At 37.1% G+C, this 22,276-nt stretch overlaps 1 protein-coding gene across 2 annotated transcripts; it reads left to right on the top strand.

The window, feature by feature from the left end:
• The first annotated feature begins 1,076 nt into the window (after positions 1–1,076).
• On the top strand, positions 1,077–21,389 carry LOC113052879 (villin-1-like). 2 transcript variants are annotated; one of them, XM_026217330.1, is made up of 20 exons: positions 1,077–1,217; positions 8,200–8,304; positions 8,407–8,481; positions 8,570–8,766; positions 10,035–10,143; positions 12,222–12,332; positions 12,452–12,654; positions 12,737–12,815; positions 13,713–13,811; positions 14,191–14,344; positions 14,616–14,716; positions 14,807–14,944; positions 15,396–15,554; positions 18,724–18,903; positions 18,998–19,143; positions 19,434–19,578; positions 19,666–19,854; positions 19,948–20,016; positions 20,210–20,365; positions 20,641–21,389. In XM_026217330.1, exons 2-20 carry the CDS (start codon positions 8,227–8,229, stop codon positions 20,752–20,754), a joined length of 2,502 nt encoding a protein of 833 aa, XP_026073115.1. In that variant the 5' UTR covers positions 1,077–1,217; positions 8,200–8,226; the 3' UTR covers positions 20,755–21,389. The 2 variants fall into 2 exon arrangements, with proteins under 2 accessions (XP_026073115.1, XP_026073113.1); XM_026217328.1 differs by lacking the exon at positions 1,077–1,217 and adding an exon at positions 4,553–4,676.
• Positions 21,390–22,276: the final 887 nt, after the last annotated feature.

The following is a 22,276-nucleotide window of genomic DNA, read 5'->3' as shown; positions in this document are numbered from 1 at the left end:
CACTCACTGCTCTTGACTACTTTGAAGTTTTAACAGTAAAACCAAAAATTATTCAGACACCAGATATAATTTTTGATATATATAGCAAAACTGTAATAATGTGAGAAATGTTGAAGGTGTCTGAATAAATGTAGGTTTGATTGTATATTTCATTTTTACATTGAAGACTATCCAGTGCTATTTTACATTTAATTATTTGGTTTCTGTACCTTGACACCTACAAACTTGAAAAAAAAACGTTAACATTGTGTAAATAGCACAAATAAATAAAAATGAACGAACATACAAATTAAACAATTTAAAACAGGGCCCACTGGTACAACCTTCACCGGGGCCCCGCTGACCCCAGCTACGGCCCTGCTCACGCCTGTTTCAAACATACTATGTGGTGCAGCACGGACTCGATGTTCTAATGCACCACCTAGCTTGATAAACCCCTTCTCAAAGACTTTCTGTTTGTCAATTTTATTTGGGTAACACACATATTCTGAATGCCATCGGCAGAATTCGAATGAGCCATTTTAATCTAGATTAATCTAGATTAATTTCAAAATCACAGTGAGATTAATCTAGATTTAAAAAATTAATCTATGCCCACCTCTAATATATATATATATATATATATATATATATATATATATATATATATACATATGTATGTATGTATGTATGTATGTATATATATATATATATATATATATATATATATATATATATATATATAAACAACAGTTTTCTGGATTCAAGTTGGGTAGCAGGCCTCAAGGTTACATCTCCACTGCCCTCAAGAAAGGACTTGATGAAGGTATCTTTGTAAACACGATGTTATGCAATCATTTGGATCTGTTTTTTTATGCATTCCTACCTCATTTTCCATGTAAATGCAGCTTTTTTTTATTTGACACAGAATGGCTGAGGCCCAACCTCCACTGGGGCATTACACAAACTCTGGCCCATTCACAAAAGCAGTTTCATGAAGCTGAACTAACAGCAAGTTAATGTGTGTCCTGGCTTATGTAAGAGGAGGGTCTGAGTTGAGTTAGAACTGAAGCACTTGTGGCTGACTGCTTTTCAGCAGCACCTGGTTAATGAGTTTGAGGAAGGAAAGGGGGGTGTCCACGTTTAGAAGTTCATCTAGAGACAATCTGGAAGTGAAAGATAGGAGCAGAGCCAAGCACTCGGCTGCAAAGGACAGAAACATATATTGCCTAAAAACGGTAGGAAACATTCCTTAGGAATAAGTTGTTTTGAACTGTAAAAACTGAGTTACTACTGATTTCAGATACTTTTGATGGATATATTACATATATCATAAATATTGTTGTGCCACTTAATGGTGGACTGTGTGCTGCAGGTTAAGGGAGGGTCTTGTAAGTCATAAATTTACATAAAACAGAGCAATTTCATTCTCAGTTTGCACGGTTTCCCATGCATCCTTCACAATGTAATTCACAAAGGCTTCAGTGTTGGTTGCAAGGGGTCAAACAGAGCACAATAAACAGAGTTGACTGTACTAGGCTAACAGTGAGCTACTGTACATCTCACTAATAATCAACAACCCACTTTTGATGGGCTGTTTAACTAAATGATCCAACCAGCTCAAATGTGCTTCAGAAAAAAAGGTCTCCACTGATGACATACATAGACTACACGAATGCTGAGGTTCACTAAGGGAGGCTTTAACTAGATCATAACAGAAAACATAACCTGCACCTATTTATTTTTAAATCTTTGTAAGCAGCGCTTTAAGTGGCCCAAAAGAGGTGCCGGTACTCTTATAGGCAAAAACTCATTTTTTTGATGATTCCCCTCATCCCCTGAGGTAACAACAACTATATTGAAGGGCTTTTATATACAGCAGTCAACAGGCAACCTTAAAAATAAATCATTTTATTAGTTTTTGGATTTGCTTGAGCTAGAAAGAGCTACTGAACATATATAAAATGTGCAAAAGGATTTTGAAAAAATACCCTTAGAAAGAGCTACTGCATTCAAACTTCTACACTCAAATGATTCGCGAACAAGCTCCGAACTCCTGAACTGACTCAAATGAATCACGCTACGAACTCCCGAACTGATTAAAATAGTTTGTGATCCCCAAACTGACTCAAATGATTCGTGAACCCGCACTCCCGAACTGACTCAAATGATTCGCGAACCCGCTACGAACTCCCGAACTGATTCAAATGATTCACGTTCCCCAAACGATTCGAGAACCTGCTTTGAACTCCTGAACTGATTCAAATGATTCGCAAACCCCCTTTGAACTCCCGAACTGACTCAAATGATTTGCAAACCCGCTACAAACTCCCGAACTGATTCAAATGATTCGCGAACCCTATACGAACCTGATACGAGCTCTCGAATTGATTCAAATGATTTGCGATCAGTTTGGGATCCCCAAACTGACTCAAAGATTCGCGAACCCGCTCCGAACCATAGACAGTAAACGAAATGGACACAGCGACCCCATTGGAACTCAATTGAGACAAATGAAGCCCAGTTTTAGCGTTTTTTAGCACTTCCGTTTCTGACGCGCAGACTCAAACGAAGCTTGACGACGTCAGCAACCTGTCTGACAGATGTAAATCTTCTAAGTGGCTGTGCGTGCAAACTGCCATCGTTAATCTTGCAGAGACAGGCGAGCTTGAGCGGGGAGTTCTTTGTCGTGAGTGAGGAGGAGTAAGTTTTCTGATTAATTATTTTGTATAGTATTTTAAAATGTAACGCCAGTACGCCATATTAAGTTAATTGCCTGCGAGCTTCTCCTCCTGTCTGTACGGTAATGCGACAGAGAGCCGAGTGGTTATGACGCAATCGTTAGCCTATTTTTTACAAAAACTGTTTATAGGGGGCCATAATGTAACATAGAAGGTAATGGAGCCCTTTATACATTGTCGTGTATCTTTAGAAATAAATAATGGACAAACAGAGTCTTTAAACGCCTCAGATGTAAAGTTATTCGCTGTCAAAGTGATGCCAAAATGAATGGGAGTCAATGGGAATGCTAACGCAAGTGAAGTTCTGCTAAAAGATGGCAGCCCCCCTCAGTGGTTACTGGCAACTGTACGGTGAATTCCCGCGACAAATCAGTAGCCTTATTTCTGGACCGGATGATGATTCGCGAACCCGCTACGAACTCCCGAACTGACTCAAATGATTCGCGAACCCGCTCCGATTTCTCGAATTGATTCAAATGATCCACGAAACTGCTCCGAACTGACTCAAATGATTCGCGATCCCGCTCTGAACTCCCGAACTGGTTCAAATGATTCACGCACGCTCCATACTCCGAACTAGGAAGAATTAGGAAGCGTGCATTCATTGTGAGGGGCGCTCTGAAAAGTGGCAGTGACGGCAAAGGATTAAAGCCTCTATTAAAACAGATGTCCAAATGAACGGTGGTATACTCAAGAGCTATATTTGGAAGTGGCGGTACTGAGTACAGGTGCCTACCGGCCCACTTAAAGCACTGTTTGTAAGCTTCCTTATCCACTTGTTATGTCATACTTGATCCATCCAGTAATTATGCATGGACTTTAGACTTGTATTAAGATACACTACCAGTCAAAAGTTTGGACACACCTACTCATTATTTTATATTAAGATTTTTCATATATTATTATTAAAGTAAAACATACCCAAAACTATAAAACACAAATGGAATTTTGCAGCCATAACTGCAGTCTAATCAGTCTTTTATTTTATCTTCCACATGTCTAAGTTACTATACTTTGTCTAGATTCTCTACCAACCAAGTGTGTCCAGACCTTTGACTGCTATGTAAGAGTTAACCAGCAATGCATTCCAGTCCAGATTAGAGCGGATTCTTGCACTTGAATTTAAGTTTCAAATCAGGGTTATTTCAGTTCGAGTATTCTTTCCTGTTAAAAGAAGAATTGTAGTTTTTCAGAAAGGTCCATGGCACTAACAATCTTTAGTTTAAAAGGATTGCTCACTTAAAAATGAGAATCCTGTCATCATTTACTCACTTTATTGTTATTTCAGACTTGTCATGTCTTTCCGTCTTCTGCAGAACTCAAAAGGCGATATTTTTGGGAAAGTTTCAACTGTTTTTAAATCACACAATGAAGGTAAATTGGGAAAAAGAAATCTAATCATAAATGTTTCTACGCAATTTTATTTATTTATTAATTTATTTACAATGGGAAAATGTGGGTCCCATGGCCAAACCATTTGAGAAGCACTATAGTGCATATAATTGTTATGGTAATAAAATAATTCAACAAATAAGAATTCATATTTTTTATCAGGGTGGGGGGAAACAGGAAATTAAATTCAGTGGTCAGAAGGAGGTGGCCAGTGTATAGTATATAAGTCATTTCAACACATTACAGTAAAATGTATAGGACAAGTATGCATGGCACCAGATGGGCTGGGGGTGGAGAGGCAAACAAACATACAAATATCTGTTTCACTCTATTGCTCAGAGACATCTACTGGGGATGGGGACGAGATGAACGACTTATGCCTGTAACCACAGATATGACACACCTGTATGCATATCACCTGCTCTTGCCATATATGGCCCTAAATGAATGAACACAGATAGAGATAAAAGTGCAAGGGTTGTAAAGTAGAGAAAGCTCCACCACTGGCTGTGAACCAGCAGAACCTTTACCTGGCTGCTTCCTTCTCGATTCCACCGGTGGCAGGTGAGCTCCTCTTACTCTCGCTCTTACCGTTGCAGAAAAATACCTTTAACATTGACGGTTAAAGTGATTCATTAGCCAAGTATACTGTAAAAGTTGAACCTGTAAAAGAAGAAAAAAGGAAAACCCAGTTGCATATTTAGTACCTAATATAGCAGTGCTTTTTATTTGAACATTGTTCAGTGGTTATGCCTAAACATTTAGCATGCATCACTATTATTAATTAAACTAAATCATCTGTAGCAAAAAAAAAAATTGAAATGACAAAAATGCCCTAGCTATTAGAATTATGGTTATCAAAAGTGCTCATGTTCTGCCTTTTATCTGTTATCTAACATTAAATATATTCTGACCGTCTCTTCTAGGATATAATACCCTTCGCTTTATATCATTGGTATACAGTGTGTTTGGCAATAACAAAATCTGTATGGTGTTTAAGCTGGCTTGCTGTTATTAATTCTGAATGAATCTCAGTGGTGACTAAAACATCCATTAATGGCTTTATCTTTGAATGACTTGACAACATGCTATTTTTCTATATTGCATTGTACATTATAAGCTTGCATTGCATAATCTGATCTCCTCATATGCTTTGGACTGAAACAGAAAGTTGGATTGGTCATGGTGGGCAGTTTACTGGAAGAATATTAATCAAGGTTATAAGGAAAAAAGGTGGAGATGAGATATGTTCTGTACACAGCACTGTACGGCCTAATCAAACACATGGTGGTTAAATAAAAACTCTGCACACTTTCCTGTTTGCTCTGACACTCTGCATCTAGTAATTCTGGAGGGCATCATTTGTGATTATGCCATTGTAACTGTAACAGCATAGTGAAGCCTGTAAGTCATTATTGCACTAACAACGTAACTTCTAGTTAGGAAATAGGAACCTTTGCACTTACAAAGGTGACTTAACTGGTGACTTAAAGGTCAGCGCAATCTGCTCGCACTAGAGACAGTAATACAACAACCTAATAAAACCCAACCATCCAATCAAACAAGAGAGATTGAGTCCTCTGTATTATCAGACCATATCAACATCTATGCTGCAAGGTACAAGGCAAACAAAAAAAGATGTTGATAAGGAAGCTCATAAATTTGGGATTTGCAAACAGAAAATAATCCTCTAGGGCGTATGTAGATCTAGATATATATATTCAGGATGTGTATACTGTATCTGTGTGTATTGATCGCTGTTCGTGATCTGACATTTTGCTTGGCTACTTATAAATAAAATATCTTTAGTGAAATTAATTTGATGTGAGAAGATATTTTTTATAAGTTTTGTACTACTTTTTTTTTTTTTTTTTTGCTTTGTATCCTGCCGTCTTGACCAGGTCTCCCTGGATGAAGAGATTATTATTTCTAAAGGGGTTCTTCCTGGTTGTAGGATAAATAAAATTAATACAAATAAATAAAATAAACCACAATTTGAGGATGAATGCATGTCACACTGACTGAAATATGTCATTAAGTTACCATAATATGTCAGCGCTATTGTCAGATGCGATGGCCCTACATGATTTGATTGAAACTTCCTGCTTAATTTGTTAAAAACAATACCACAGATGGATGATAGTAACCAAGCAATAGCAAGTTTCTTAAATCAGTGTACGTGAGGATCCGGACGTGAGTGTAGAAAGGATGTGGTTGGTATTTCAATGTGAGAAGCCATAGTTTTGAAACAGAGACACTGTTTCTCACTAGCCACATAGCCTGCAGCATATTTAAACAGATAGGTGGTTTGCACACAACAAAGTAAACAAAATATAATCAAAATATAATCCAATTTTTATAGTCCCCTATTATAAACCATGTTCAACTTCCTTTAGAACATAATAGTTTGTTACGTGAGCAAATGTAGAGAATATTCATATAATATATTATTATAAAAGTGTATCAGTAATGCAATGAAAGTTATGGCTAAATTATTTAATTAAATCTGTACTGATTAAATGTATCTAATCAATAGCCAGTTCAGTGCAAAAATATGAAATGTTCTGTCTTTGTTTTTCAGTAAAATATCTAAACATCCATTAAACGAGACCAAATAATTTGAGATTCGAACTTGCATAATATAGTTAGTCTTGTTTTCAGATATAATATCTTGAATTAGTGATTAAAAACAAATAAATATCTTGCAAAATTCATATTTAAGATTGCATTTAGGAAGATGTTTACATTTTGATATTCTTTTCAGAACAATTAAGCACCTTTTTAGATAACTAGAATAAATCTTGAATTTAGCTTTTTTGCTTGTAGATTAAATGCAATAATAGAACTAAACTTTTTAGAAAAAGTTAAATAAAAACGTATTCCCTGAAATGGCACATTACATGATTTTCCTTTTAATTGAATTAACCATGTTTTAAGGATGTTTATACGGAAAATACGACAGACATACTGGTTAAGCAAACATTTATTTGCAGCTTGAACTCTGTGCTCAGTGCAGTAGATAAAGTGAAGGATTGTGGGGCTTGATCATCACCTGACATCTCAGCCACACTTAATATAACTGCTCTGGATATGGAGGCGTAGCATTTTTACCACACGTTAGCAACATATATTTGACATGAGGCTTTCACTTCCTTTACCAGTGATGGCTGACTATCTTTCTTCCATAAGCGTTCAAACTTTTTTTTTTTGTTTTAGTGTCTGGGTTTACTATTGCATAAACTGAAGTGCGCTACTCTTGTTTAGGCTGCACCCTCTTTTGCACTTAACACTAAGAAAGCCTATCATGAAGGAAATCATTAAACAATATATTAAAGGAACAGTTCACGCAGTTTCATGTTCCACAGTTTTATACCGTTTATAGTGACCATGGCTTTCAAAGTCCAAAAACATTGTCCAAAGTCTTCAGAAGCCATATTATAGCTTCATTGGAAGAACAGATTTAATTATTAGTTAAAAAAGTCATGACTAACCGGAAATCTTCCATTTAATTATTAGTTTACGTGCTGCAATATCAAATATGCCATGTTTAGAGAAAAATAACTGCCTTTAGGTTTAGGGTGACATGAAGGTGAGTAAATAATAACTTTTACTATTATGGGGGAAGTCATGGCCTAGAGGTTAGAGAGTTTGACTCTTAACCCTAAGTTTGTGAGTTTGAGTTTCAGTCTTAAGGCACTAAACCCCAAACTGTTCCCTGGGTGTGGCAGCATAAATAGCTGCCTATGGGTGTGTGTTCGCAGTGTGTGTTTGTGTGTGTGTGCACAGAGCAGCAGTTCTCAGTATGAGTCACCATACTTGGCTGCATTTCATCTCGCTTATTTCTCTTTGTTAAACAGTGAGGTCAGATGAAGGATAAAGTGTAGATTTCAGAAAAAAAGGGATCCTTAAAAAGCAATAAAAACATTTGTTTGCTTGTCATTGTGTACTGGAAAGCAAAATGAAATGCACAAATACAGTTTTGAGAAGCTCATGCACAGGACATGTGTGCTTTGTAATTCTAAGAAAACGATCTAGATCACTGAACTCAAGTAATTTCTTTCCAACCCTCCCTCGTTCTCTCGTCCAGGCATTTTCTGAGACGTAAGCTGGCACCATGCCACAGGATGTCAAGACCGATGTTCCCAAAGTCCTTGATAAAACCACACCAGGACTTCAGGTGTGGAGAGTGGAGGTAAGTAGGAAGGATACTACTTCAAATCAGTGCATTCAACATCTGAGATACTGACATCTTTAGCAAATAACTAAACTGGCTTCTTTTTAAATTACTGGTTAGAACATGGAGCTCGTGCCTTGTCCACCTAAAACATATGGACAGTTTTTTGAAGGAGACAGCTATGTAATACTCTACGTAAGTATCAGCACTTAGTGTCCTAATCGACTCAAGTGCATTTAACCTGACAAAAACAAACCGCTAAAGGAAAACATTTCATTTTCAGACTCACAAGACCAGCAACAACTACACCTATGACCTCCATTACTGGCTGGGCAATGCCACGTCCCAGGATGAGCAGGGAGCAGCAGCGATATACACCACGCAAATGGATGAACACCTAGGGGGCGCTGCTGTGCAGCATCGTGAAACCCAGGGTCACGAGAGCGCCACTTTCCAAGGATACTTTAAACAGGGCATCATGTAAGCCATCTCCTGACTGATTGGGTTACCTTGAATGAATCTATAAACCAAATGAACCAAAACATATAAAGGTCACATATGTTATCACATATATTTTAGGACCATTAGGATACTTTGCTAATAAATAAATAAAACTAAAAATAATTCTGCATAAAAAGATATTACTAAAGATATTAACAGTATATTTTTAAATCTCCATACATTAAAGGATTACCATTTAAAAAGTATGTATGTTACATTACAATAACGAGGATGTGCACAATGCACATATTTTCCTTTAAAGGGGTCATATGACATTGCTAAAAAGAACATTATTTGGTGTAATGCAATGTGTTTATGCAGTTTAAGGTAAAAAAAAAACACATTACTGTTGATCCTCTATGCCCCACCTTTCTGAAACGTGTCAATTTTTTACAAAGCTCATTGCTCTGAAAACTGAGGTTTGCTCTGATTGGCCAGTTATCCAGTGCGTCGTGATTGGCTGAATACATCAAATGTGTGACAGAAATGTTACGCCCCTTAACATACTGTGATGCCGTCCCCCGGCGCGACGAGACAAAACCAGTAAAACCCATTATAAACGAGGCATTTGTTGCATCCAATGGGGACATAATTACTGGTTATAATGACTTAAACTTCGAAAGGTTCTGAGTTCGAGTCCCGGGCCGGCAGGAATTGTGGGTGGGAGTGCATGTACAATTCTCTCTCCACCTTCAATACCACGACTTAGGTGCCCTTGAGCAAGGCATTGAACCCCCAACTGCTCCCCGGGCGCCGCAGCATAAATGGCTGCCCACTGCTCCGGGTGTGTGTGCACTTCGGGTGGGTTAAATGCAGAGCACAAATTCTGAGTATGGGTCACCATACTTGGCTGAATGTCACTTCACTTCACTTAAACTGTCTTTTTACACATTGCCTTGCATATCGCGCTGTGTAAACATAAAACCATGTCTGTATTTGTGATCAGCAAAACGACGAACAACAAGCGATACTCTACTCATTTGAAACATCAATGGCAAGTTCTTTAAATATGTAAACGTACTTGCATCATATGACCGCTTTAATCATAATTTCCACCACTGAGCCTCTTTATTTTAAGAAGCTGTGAGGAAGCACATGACTTATGATAATGCGTCACTTAGTCACAAAGTTAAAAATGTGGAAGTTTACTAAAACAGATTTCTTCATTTCATTTGACTAAAAATGGTACAGTTTGAGTGAGTAAACATGAGTTCCAATTGATAACAATGGTAATCTTTTTATTCCAGATACAAAAAAGGTGGAGTCGCATCTGGGATGAAACAAGTGGAGACAAACACATACAACATTCGCAGACTGCTGCATGTTAAGGGAAATAAGCATGTGGTTGCAGGAGAGGTATTAATAGCTCTACCCACAATAAAGAAATTCAAACCCACTATAACACGACCAGAGGTGTAAAACCCCTACGACATTTGACTTCTCCTTTTATTCATGGCAACAACACAAAAAACAACTACCCACAACAAGCTAGGGCTGTGCAAAAAATCGAATGCGATTTTCATGCGCATCTCATCAGTAAAGATGCTCCTGTAAGTAGAAGTACATCTCCAGCATGTGCGTTCAGATCAGGGTTGCCAGGTTTTCACAACAAATCCTTCCCCGTTGCTGCTCAAACTAGTCCCAAACTAGCGTTTCCAGGAGGTTCCCCAATAAAAATTGCTTCCCGGGGTTAAAATATAATTTTTTTGTCAGGGTTGCCTTGGTAAAATTCGCATTTTAGGGGCTAAATATCACGTTATTGGTATTGGGGTTGCTTCGAACCGCAGACATGAAAAACAATCGCAGACTTGGCAACACTGGTTCAGGTGGAGCGGCAGTTACTACACAGAGCCGTAGTCTACTGACAACTAACACAAAATCATTTTCAAAATCGACAAAGAATCGCCTGCGATTTTAACATCGATTTTGTGTAGACTGTCAGTGAATTACGGCTCTGTAGTAAATGCCAACCAGTGTTTCCAAGTCTGTGGTTGTTTTTCATGTCAGCGGGTCGAAGTGACCCCAATACCAATAACGTGATATTTAGCCCCTAAAATGCGAATTTTACCAAGGCAACCCTGCCAAAAAACTTATATTTTAACCCCGGGAAGCTATTTTTAACAGGGAACCTCCTGGAAACGTGATTGGGTTAGTTTTGAGATGCAACTGGGCAGGATTTGTTGTGAAAACCTGGCAACCCTGATCTGACAAACATGCTGGAGATATTCTTCTAATTACAGGAGCGTCTTTACTGATGAGATGTGCATGAAAATCGCATTCGATTTTTTGCACAGCCCTACAACAAGCCTGATTAAAAATCACCAGTCCATACCCAGCCAGCGATAACATGTGAGGCCCAGATGGGTTAAGTATGGGTTCCATGGTTACTGTGTGGGCATGGGCTTTGACTGGGTGAAATCAGCGGTTCCCTTGTAGGTTTTTTAGTATGAGTCCCACATAGAAAGCCCATATGAGCTGATTACATGGGCCCCATAAGGGACAGGCATGGGCCAACTGGGCATGGGTTTGAACTGAGAACACATATATGGGTCCTGCATAGCATATTTATGGTCCAAGTGGGCATGTGTTTGAACTGGGAATGCATATATGGGTCCTGCATAGAATTTTATGGGCCAAGTGGCCATGGGTGTGAACTAGGAACACATATATGGGTCCTGCATGGCATATTTATGGGACAAGTGGCCATGGGTTTGATCTGGATACAACATATATGGGTCCTGTATGGGATATTTATGGGCTGAGTGGGGATAGCCAGATGGATTTGATCTGGGAACACATATATGGGTCTTGCATGGCATATTTATGTTCTAAGTTGGGTTTGAACTGGGAACACATGGGTCCTGCATGGCAGAGGCGCAAAGTAACTAGGCCTATTGAGTTATGTAATTACTTACTGTACAATTTTTTGTAACTTGTAGTAACTCTAAATGTAGGCTAATCAAGCATGTTGAGATGGAGTAATTGTAACTCAATACATTTCAAGTCATGCTAGTAATCAAAGAACAAACATTGCATACATGTAGCTCTTTTGCCAAAACAATCCATCAGTCATTTTTGTTAGTCATGCAGAAAATGAAAAATGTAACTTCCCAAAAATGTAAAAAAAAACCATCAAAATAGGTCAAAGTTTACACTGTTGAATTATGCTGATTAGTGGACACTCAGAAAGGTTGCAGGCCTACCGTAACACTTAAAATAATAGTCCAGTCCCAGATGCCTGTCCCTTGGGGCAGAAAAACTTATTTTAGACAACTAGGGATGCTTGATATTATCATCTGATATTGGCTTTAAAATTCAATATTGATAAATATCATTATCGGTTTAAAGATCCTTACACTTTAAACTACTTTAAACTTTGGAGTGGTGTTGGCGCAGTGGATATGATGCATGCCTTTGAATCTCTCTGTGCGCAGGTGGAAATGAGCTGGAACAGCTTTAATCAAGGTGATGTGTTCCTGCTGGACCTTGGGAGTCTGCTCATTCAGTGGAATGGGCCCAAGAGTAACCGAATGGAGAGGTTAAGGGTAATTGATTTGCAATCCAAAGACAACCCTATTCAGTAACATAAACACATTGTTGATGCTAAGGGGTTTATATTCTCACATCTGCACTGTAAGTTCACTAAAGGCTTTGGTTTTCATAGGGAATGAACCTAGCAAAGGACATTCGTGATCGAGAGAGGGGTGGTCGAGCACAAGTGACTGTAGTGGAAGGAGATGATGAGAAATCTTCAGAGGAAGCTATGAAATTGATGATTCAGGCACTGGGAGAGAGAAAACAGATCAAAGATGCCATCCCAGATAATATTGTGGATGAGAAACTCAAGACTGCCATTAAACTCTTTCAGTGAGTAATAGTTTTAACTACAAATGAAAGCATGTGTTGAAAATGATGTATTCAAGCTAAAACGAGTATCTTGTGTGAAAAGTATTTCAGATGCTCAGGGTAACCTTGTAGTGCAGGAGGTGGCAGTGAAACCTCTCACACAAGACCTGCTGAAAACTGAGGTATGAATAACCATGACAGCTGATGCAAACTAAACACAGAAGCATAAAAAAATTCTGTGTAAAGGCTACAGTGATAGCATAAGCCCCTAATGATATATAGTGTCAAGTGTCACCATATGTCAAAGTGCACAGGTGCATTTCATTGAGTCAGCATCAGCATAATGTGTACACCTACATAGTGGATGCCTGTTAAGATAAGAAAGAACTATAAGGAACACAGTCTTGCAGTTTGATTTGGTTATGTGATTGTGATGCAAATATGACAGAATATAGTATAAAAAGTCTTCATGAAATGCTGTTGCTTTACAACTGCTTATGTAGTCGAACATTATTTCAAGACAAAAAGGAAGTTCGATGAGAGAAATTAATTAATTAGGAAATTGATTGGATTGTGAAAAGTGAAAGCTAAATTAAAATATGGAGCTGAATAGTTGGAGGAAATAGGCTGAAGAGCAAGAGAAGCTTCTGACTTTAATTATAAAAGTTGTTTCAGACATATTTTGATCAAAGTTAATGAAAACATGTATAGCATGCATCCATGAACTGTCAATGAATTGTGCACCAAGACCAAGAACATACATATAAACTAAATGAAAATCTTGTGAAAATGACAAATTATTGATTTGAAATGGAGAAGTGGAACAAAACGGGCACCCACAATGAAGGCAAGCAAGTTCCAAGTATGATGGCTAATCAAATGCTAAACGAGTGTGTAATCCTCATTGTGATCTAAAAGATGCATGGCTGTTCTTACAAACACTTGCAAAAACAAAAATGCAGTGTCTATAAAAGGACTCACCACTTCTGCACAAACATTTCTTAGCTGAAAAGGAAGAGAAACTAAAACGGACACTTTAAAAGTAGAAAAAATGTTAACTGACGTAATTCCTGTGACAGGACTGCTATCTGCTGGATCAAGGCGGAATAAAGATCTTTATCTGGAAGGGCAAAAAGGCATCAAAAACTGAGAGAGCAGAATCTCTGAAGAAAGCAGAGGTGAGTCTTACACCAACAAAACACTAATCAAAGTGTGCTTTTCACAAGGGAGCTCATTCACCAACTGCGTATTTAAAAGTATTTGTGAGTAAAACCCATGTGAATGAAATCATTCATTATTAAATAATTGATCATACAAGGCCTCAAGAGTCAAGTCTTTAAGTCACTATTTTGGAGGACAAAAATTATCTGGTATAGATTCTGGATTTCCCAAAAAATAGCATCAAACCCATTTTTGGCCATTTGTATACAATTATCACTGAATAATGCCCAATATTTCTAAACTAAAAGTGTATTGCACCAAATGTTAATTTAATCACATATCAAATTCTTGCTAAAGAAACACTTCATCATCTCACTTCATGTTTTATTGTTCTAGGCCTACATAAAGGCAAAAGGATATCCTTCATCAACCTATGTAGAGACAGTAAGTGAAGGAGCAGAATCATCAGTGTTCAAGCAACTCTTTCAGAAGTGGACAGAAAAGGGACAGACAGTAGGATTGGGCTCCACTCACAGTCCAGGAAAAATAGGTGAACATTGTTAACTAATGTTAAGAAAGCATGTGTAAAAACAAGAGTCCAGGAGATGAAAAAAGAATCCATCTTTAGTCTTATAACTGCAAACACAGTCATGAACACTGGCAGTGGTGGACTAAAATGCCATGCAAGGATTCGAATCAGTGAATATGGGAATTGAACCTTTGATCTTTTGCAATGCTAACACAATACTACACACAATACCATTGAGCCACAGGAACCCATGATTCTGACTCTACTATGTTATAATTTCTGCTTTCTGTAGCCAAGGTTGAGCAAGTTAAGTTTGACGCCACCTCAATGCACGCCAGACCTGACTTGGCTGCACAGCAGAAAATGGTGGATGATGGGTCGGGCGAAGCTGAGGTCAGTGAAATGACCTTTGATGAAATTACAATTACCTTTCATTCATTTCCATGAAAACAAACTCATTACATGAGTTTGTTCATCCCTCAGGTATGGAGGATAGAGGACAATGAGCTTGTCCCTGTGGAGAGGAAGTGGCTTGGCCACTTCTACGGTGGGGACTGTTACCTCATTCTCTACAAATATGAAGTCAACAGCAAACTACACTACATTCTGTACATGTGGCAAGTAAGTGTCTCTTCCTTCCCCATTTAATCATTGTACATTTTAACTTAATCCTATACAAAGAAGATTCCTCTAATGTTTTTTAAAGAAGTCTTGCTCACCAAGGCTGCACTTATTTGATCAAAAATACAGTAAAAATAATACAGTAAAACAGAAACATTGTGAGATATTATTATATGGTAAAATAACTTTTCTATTTCAATATATTTTAAAATTTAATTAATTTCTGTGATCTAAAAGCTGAAGTTGACTCCAGTCTTCAGTTTCACATGCTTTTATAGTTAAAAATTACAATTAAATGATACAAATTTCTTTGAATTAAACATTTTAATTCCACTTTCCTACATTACATTTGGAATTCTGTATCCTATTTTAAATTCAATTCAAAGTCAGGAATTTAATTGTTATTTAAAAGGCATTCTCAGTTCAATTCTGAATACTGATGGCATTTTAGGGCCGCCATGCAAGCACAGCGGAGCTGACAGCCTCTGCATATCAGGCTGTGATCCTGGACCAGAAGTATAATGGGGAGCCAGTGCAGGTCCGTGTTCCTATGGGAAAGGAGCCTATGCACCTAATGGCCATATTCAAGGGCAAAATGATTGTTTATGAGGTAAGTTTGTCAGGCTGTCTCTCTCTATATAAGCAGCACTTGGTCATTTCATCTGTTATTAACCATGGCCAGACTTTGGGCTTGAGTGAGCTGCAGCCCATGGGCCCAGTCTTGTAGGGGGCTCTGCCTTTGCAGGTTTATGTTTACATTTGTTTGATTTTTTCGTTATATGCCAGTCAGAGTTCAGAAAATATAAGTCACATTTACACTGTGCACGCAAGATCTAAACGGGCCAGCTGGGGCTACAGCTTACAACTATGACCTTCGACCCCATGATCATACAGCATTAACTGGCCTTTATGATTATTTCACAAAGAAGAAGGACACAAGTATTGAATCGCGTCTACACCAATTGGTTTGTTATTTAAAAAAAGTTTTTATAAGATAGATATGCCTTTGACAGCAGTTCCCAAATTCGTCCTGGAGGACCCCCTGTCCTGCACATTATGTATGTCTCCCTTTTCTACATGATTGCAAGTGTACAATAAACAACAACTTACAGAGTAACTTTAAGACACAAAATTCAGTTTTGCTGCATCAGAAAGAAAACAGAACAAACAGCAAAACCGCTGCATCTCCGAACAACAGCGTTTTGGTCCCTAAGCGTTACACGGACAGGCAAATGATTCAATCAGGCTAGTACAGTAGTTTGCAAAGTTAAATTAATCGGCTTTTTAACTGAATTGATTGTTTCAACTCACTCATTAAGACAGTCACTTGCTGGCACCTACTGGGGGTTTTAGTTTCATATTTTTAAAAAAAGTAGCTTTTTTTCATTTTTGCAATCATTTACATTACATTAAAAATCATTTACATTCTACATTAAAAAATGTTATGTAACATTTAAGCATAATCCAAATATGAGTTTTGTTGATAGTGATTTAATTTCATTGTTTTTATTCGATTGAATTTATCGACTGAACTAGATTAAAATGTTTGTAGACAAACTTTAAATTGGCTTGAAAAATTGTAACTTTTTTAGAAAAGATTTAAAACCTTGCGGTCTGAAAGTTTTAAGTTTGGGGGCGGTTGGTAGGCTGTTTCTAGTATGATTAGCATGTCACTAACATTTTTATAGCATGTTTCCAACATGGTTAGCATGTTAATAGCATGATTAGCAAGTTACTAGCATGTTTCTATCATGATAAGCATGTTACTAGCATGTTGTTATCATATTAGCAAGTTACTAACTTGTTTAAATATGATCCAAGCATTAATAACATTTAATAGCATGGTTTTATCATTTTGTTAGCATGATTAACAAGTTATTAACATGTTTCTTAAATGATAAGCATTTTTCTATAATGTTGCTAACATTATAAGCAAGTTACAAGCACGATTTTAGCATGATCAGCATGTTGTTAGCATGATTAGTTAGTTGCTAGTGTGTTGTTAGCATGATTAGCAAAATAAATAGCATATTTTGAACAATATTAGCAAATTAATAGCATGCTGCTATCATGATTCTAGCATGATTAGCATGTTACTAGCATATTGTCAGCATGATTAGCAAGTTACTAACATGTTGTTAGCATGACTGACAAGTCAATAGCATGTTATTAACCAGATTAGCAATAGCATGTTTCTAGCATGATTGTAGCATGATTAGCCTGTTACTAGCATGATGCTGAAATGTTTCTATAATGTTTAACAAGTTGGTAATGTTTTATCATAAATAAAAAAGTTACTAGCATGTTGTTAGCATGATTAGCAATTACTAGCATGTTGTTAGCATGATAAGCATGTTACTAACATGATGCTAACATTTTTCTAGCATGATTAACATGTTACTAGCATCGTGTTAGCCTTTTTTTTACCATGATTAATAACTTGCACATTTCTAGCATGATAAGCATTTTACTAGCATGTTGTTAGCATGATTAGAAAGTTACTAACATTTTTGTCATCATGTATCTTGCATGATATGAATGTTACTATCATGTTGTTAACATTTTTATATTTGCTAATCCAGCTAAAACCAGTTGATTCAGTTAAACAAATAATAATAATAAAAAAAATAAAAATAAGACAGCCTGAACTGCTAAAAAAGTGTCCAAACCATTTTAAAACCAGCTTGGGAGACCAGTCAAAGCAGTCAATCAGCTTATGCTGGGTTTATATAGTTTGTTTATTTATTTATAGAGTTGGTAAACTTTGTTATAGCAATTGACAGCTTAGATACACCATAAGTCTTATTGTATAGAAGTTTTCACCCCCTAAATAAACATCTATGGGATTTTAGGTGGTTTTGATAGTCTGGTTTACGAAAATGAAAAAATCAGCAACCTGAGTCAGACCAAGTTTAAATATGATTTCAGAAAGCTGCCTTTTTCAAGCCAGAACCTGACATAAGGTATGACAATAAATTTTATAATACTTATAAGCCAACATCTCTGTTTTTTTAGCTCAAACTTATTTAAGGGTTTGCTCTCTCAACTGAGAGAGCACATTCTGTTTATTATATTATATTGAATATTCAGTATTACATTTAAACTTTGACTATATCCCAGACACGTTGCATATTTATAGTATTATTTATGAACCTCAAAGCATATGTTGGTCTATTTTGTGTTACTCCATAATGATGTTCTATTTGAGGGCATTTTTAGTGAAGGTATGGGGCTCAAACATAACCTCAAGCCCAGGGGCCCCCGCCCCTTAAGTCCTGCCCTAGTTATAACAACGGAAACCGAAAACACAAAAACACTTCCTGTTTTAAAAATAAATATAATTAAAATAAAATAAAAAGTACCTTCAAAGTTACAACTTTGTCTCTAGTCACTTCATAAAGGGTGCTTATTAGGAGGGTGTATATTAGTGCCTCAAAATACTAATATGCACCTTTTAAGGCTATTTAAGATACAAATGTGTACTTTTGAGGGTACTGCTTCAGTAACAAGCTAAAATATTTTTTTGCTATGAACATACCTTCATCTATACAAGTTTAATTTGCAAGGACATTTTAAGTAAGCTACAAGAAAAGCGTGAAATGTGTGGCGCCTTAAAAACAATTGAGGTGGGACTGTCAAATAAGAGGCAGTAGGGGTGTTATGGAAATAATTCTGAACAGTGCTGCTAGCAATCCAGAAATGACACACCTAACCTTTAAGCCTTGTAGTGCATCCATCCACCTTCTTTGTTTTTGTGACTTTTTGTGATTGAATAACAGGAAGGAAGTTCCAGAGAAGGCTCCTCCCATTCTCAGCCGTCAGTAAGACTCTTTCATGTCCATGGAACAAATGAGTTCAACACACGTGCCACTGAGGTGCCTCCACGCTCATCTTCTCTGAACTCCAACGATGTGTTTGTGCTCAGCACAGATAAGTGCTGCTACCTGTGGTATGGCAAGGTTGGTATTTCAAATACTGACAATATCTGCCATATTTCAGATGATGTTTCCTACCTGTCTGGCATAAATACTTGCATTAAATATTACTGTGCAGGGCTGCAGTGGAGATGAGAGAGAGATGGCCAAAACGCTGGCTGACATCATCTCTAAGAGGGAGAAGCATGTTATTGCAGAGGGCCAGGAACCAGCTGACTTCTGGGTTAACCTTGGTGGAAAGTCTCAGTATGCCAGCAGCAAAAGGTACAGTAAAACTTGCACATTGTACATAAAAAAAAAAAAAAATTCAGCTGCCTTGTTGTCTACATAGTGAATCTACATTCTGAGGACATATTCAAACTCAAATATTACCTCATAAATATTTTGAAATTATGTACATAATGTAAATAATGAATAATATTAGCACTGGGTTTAGCACTGGAGGATGCATTTCGGCACTGCTTTTTTGCAAAGGATATTTGCAATGCTGTCTACAAAGACAGTTCACAAGTTTTAGGACTATACTATAGCCTCTACATTTCGACTATTCTCAGACTTCAGGATGAGAACTCCAATATCACACCCCGGTTATTTGAGTGCTCCAACCAGACGGGTCGCTTTATAGCGACAGAGATTACACACTTTAACCAAGATGACCTGGATGAGGATGACGTGATGTTGCTGGACATCTGGGATCAGGTGAATGTGGGGGTGGTTTTCTCTCATCGCGTTTGTTCAAATTCTTTCTGGACCACTAGAAATCACAGCACAAATATGTTCTGTCAGGTTTACCTGTGGATCGGCAAAGGTGCCAATGACACAGAGAGGCATGAAGCAGTGGTTACAGCACAGGAATATCTAAAATCCCATCCCGCAGGGCGTGATCTGGATACACCTATCCTAGTGGTGAAGCAAGGCTTTGAGCCGCCCACTTTTACAGGCTGGTTCCACGCCTGGGACCCACAAAAGTGGAGTGTAAGAAGAAGACATGACAGTTTTTCAGCATGACAACTCACTTCACAAGCATATAGCACAGGCAATAGATAAATATTTTTTATTCTCTTTCAGGGTGGGAAATCGTATGAACAGCTTAAAGCAGAACTTGGAGATGCAACTGATCTCATCAAAATTACTGTGGTAGGTTACTCATTCTTCTAAGGATAGCATGTCACTAGCAATGCCAAGATCATGGGTTCAGTTGCATGAACTGAGAAAATCTATACTATAACTTGAATGTTCTTTAAGTTTTTTGGGAAAAAGCACCTTCTAAATGCAAAAAGTAAATGTTTAGTAACAAGTGAAAGTAAAAATGGCTTAACATCTTACACAGGATCTCACCCAGCCAACCTCAAACCAAACCAACTCAAGTAGCTCCACTCAAGGTGGTAACTTGCCCCTTCCTGTCACACAAACCTTTCCTCCAGAGAATCTGGTGAACATTCAGACAGAAGACCTGCCTGATGGAGTCGACCCCAAAAGAAAAGAGGTAAACTGATCTTCTTACACAAATCAAGCATACACAAAGCCAACATGCAATTAATCATTATGTATATATATTATACATTTAGAAAAATTCACAAATATATATATATAAAATTATATATTTGTGACATTTTCTAATTTACATACATGGTAATATCACAATTAAAATATCTTAATAGCAGACTTTAATTTCTTTTTGGGGGGCAGAATTGACCTGGACATGTTTTTGGGACATTTATTCATCGATAAAACTAACACACACCTCTGTCATCTATGCAGGACTATCTCTCAAATGATGATTTTAATCTGATCATGGGGATTTCTCGGATTGATTTCTATGCTCTGCCGTCCTGGAAGCAGCTGAACCTGAAGAAAGAAAAGGGCCTGTTTTAGGATGGGCACACATAAATCAATGTTCTACGAAACAGACTTCATCTCATTGCTAAACTGTATAAATGCTAATAGTGGTGTGATGCAAAAACACTACAGTCAGGATCATTTCCTTTTACAGTTTTTAGATTTACATGTTTACATGTTTAATTACTTTATTTAAATGTATTTTTTAGCAAATGCAAATTGATCTATTTGAAATCACCATATGTTATAAAGCAGAATCAATTACTTTAAATGTATAATTTTGAACACAAAATATGGACAATATGGGAAAATGAAGTTTGCAGATCTGTCTTTTTTACACAGGATTTTGTATTAAAGCTGTTTGGTAAACTTCCAACGTAATCTTTTCTTAATGCACCTCAAGGGGAAACCTTCAAGCACTGACTAAAAGCTACTTTACATGAGTGGCTTAAGCACTACAATAAATTGTAATATATTTTAACAAAGATAAAAGCTTTTATTTGTTTGTAGCTGAGGTTAATCATCTACACTGAGTATTAATTATAAAGGACACTTCTGTATACTGTCTAATGTGTAATTTCCATTCGTATTAATCATTTACTGCATAAGAGGCACACCACCTGTCTAAAGGAAAAAGTCAATAAACCGGAAAGGCTCATTGTAATGGAAAATCTTTTGTTGCCTCTTTGCTAATTCAAATATTATACATTAACTTATGCATAAGTTTAATATGGTATTGTGTCTCTTTTTTGTCCATAAGCAAAGCATTTACATCTCAGTCTACAAAACAGTATACGTGTTACAAAAACTGTTATCATTTATATAGTATAGAGACTAAAGTTCGAGAATTATAGTCAAACTAGGGCAGCCTTGTTAATTAGGAAAGCTGTCAGATGTTTAAGTCATGTAGTATACCCCAGCTGAGAGGAGAAAAGGCCCTTTAAAGCAGTCTAGGCAAGTTTGCTGATCTCTAAAATTTAAGCAGCAAACAACACCATCATGACTGGCCTGCTAGACCATCTGAGTTTAGGCTTATTTAAACTGTTCTTTCAGCAGGGATCGTATTAACACAAAGCAGGGCCGTATATAGGCAGTGAACGCCTACTCTGATGAAATATAATATTTGTTAAATAATTATTGGTTATTCTATTTTAGCACAATTGGAGAACTATTGTAGCATCTCAAATAACAAAAATAAATCAAATGTATTTTTGCATTATTCTTGAATTTGATTGACAGCAGTGTTAGCCAATTGTGATAAAGGCTGTTTCGGGTGTGTATGTGTGTAAGTAAATTGGTGGGTGCAGTGCTTTAAGTGGCCCAAAAGAGGCGCCAGTATTCTATTAAAGCCAAAAAAAATATATATGTTATTTTCTGTTTTTTTTTTTTTTTTTGATGATTCCCCTCATCCCCTGAGGTAACAACAACTATATTGAAGGGCTTTTATATGCAGCAGTCAACAGGCAACCTTAATAATAAATCCTTTTATTAGTTTGTGGAGTTGCTTGAGCTAGAAAGAACTACTGAACATAAATAAAATGTGTAAAAGAATTTGGAA

The sequence above is a fragment of the Carassius auratus genome, chromosome 34, assembly GCF_003368295.1.
Source record: "Carassius auratus strain Wakin chromosome 34, ASM336829v1, whole genome shotgun sequence".
Classification (NCBI taxonomy): Eukaryota; Metazoa; Chordata; class Actinopteri; order Cypriniformes; family Cyprinidae; genus Carassius; species Carassius auratus.
Note: the sequence above shows the minus strand (reverse complement) of the source record. Positions and strands in the feature narration are given on the sequence as shown.

Excerpts from the sequence above, each read along its gene's own strand:
- LOC113052879 (XM_026217330.1), top strand. The coding sequence starts at position 8,227 with ATGCCACAGGATGTCAAGACCGATGTTCCCAAAGTCCTTGATAAAACC. Across the intron at positions 14,717-14,806 it reads ATGGGTCGGGCGAAGCTGAG|GTATGGAGGATAGAGGACAA; the intron begins GTCAGTGAAATG and ends TTCATCCCTCAG. Across the intron at positions 19,855-19,947 it reads GGGACCCACAAAAGTGGAGT|GGTGGGAAATCGTATGAACA; the intron begins GTAAGAAGAAGA and ends ATTCTCTTTCAG.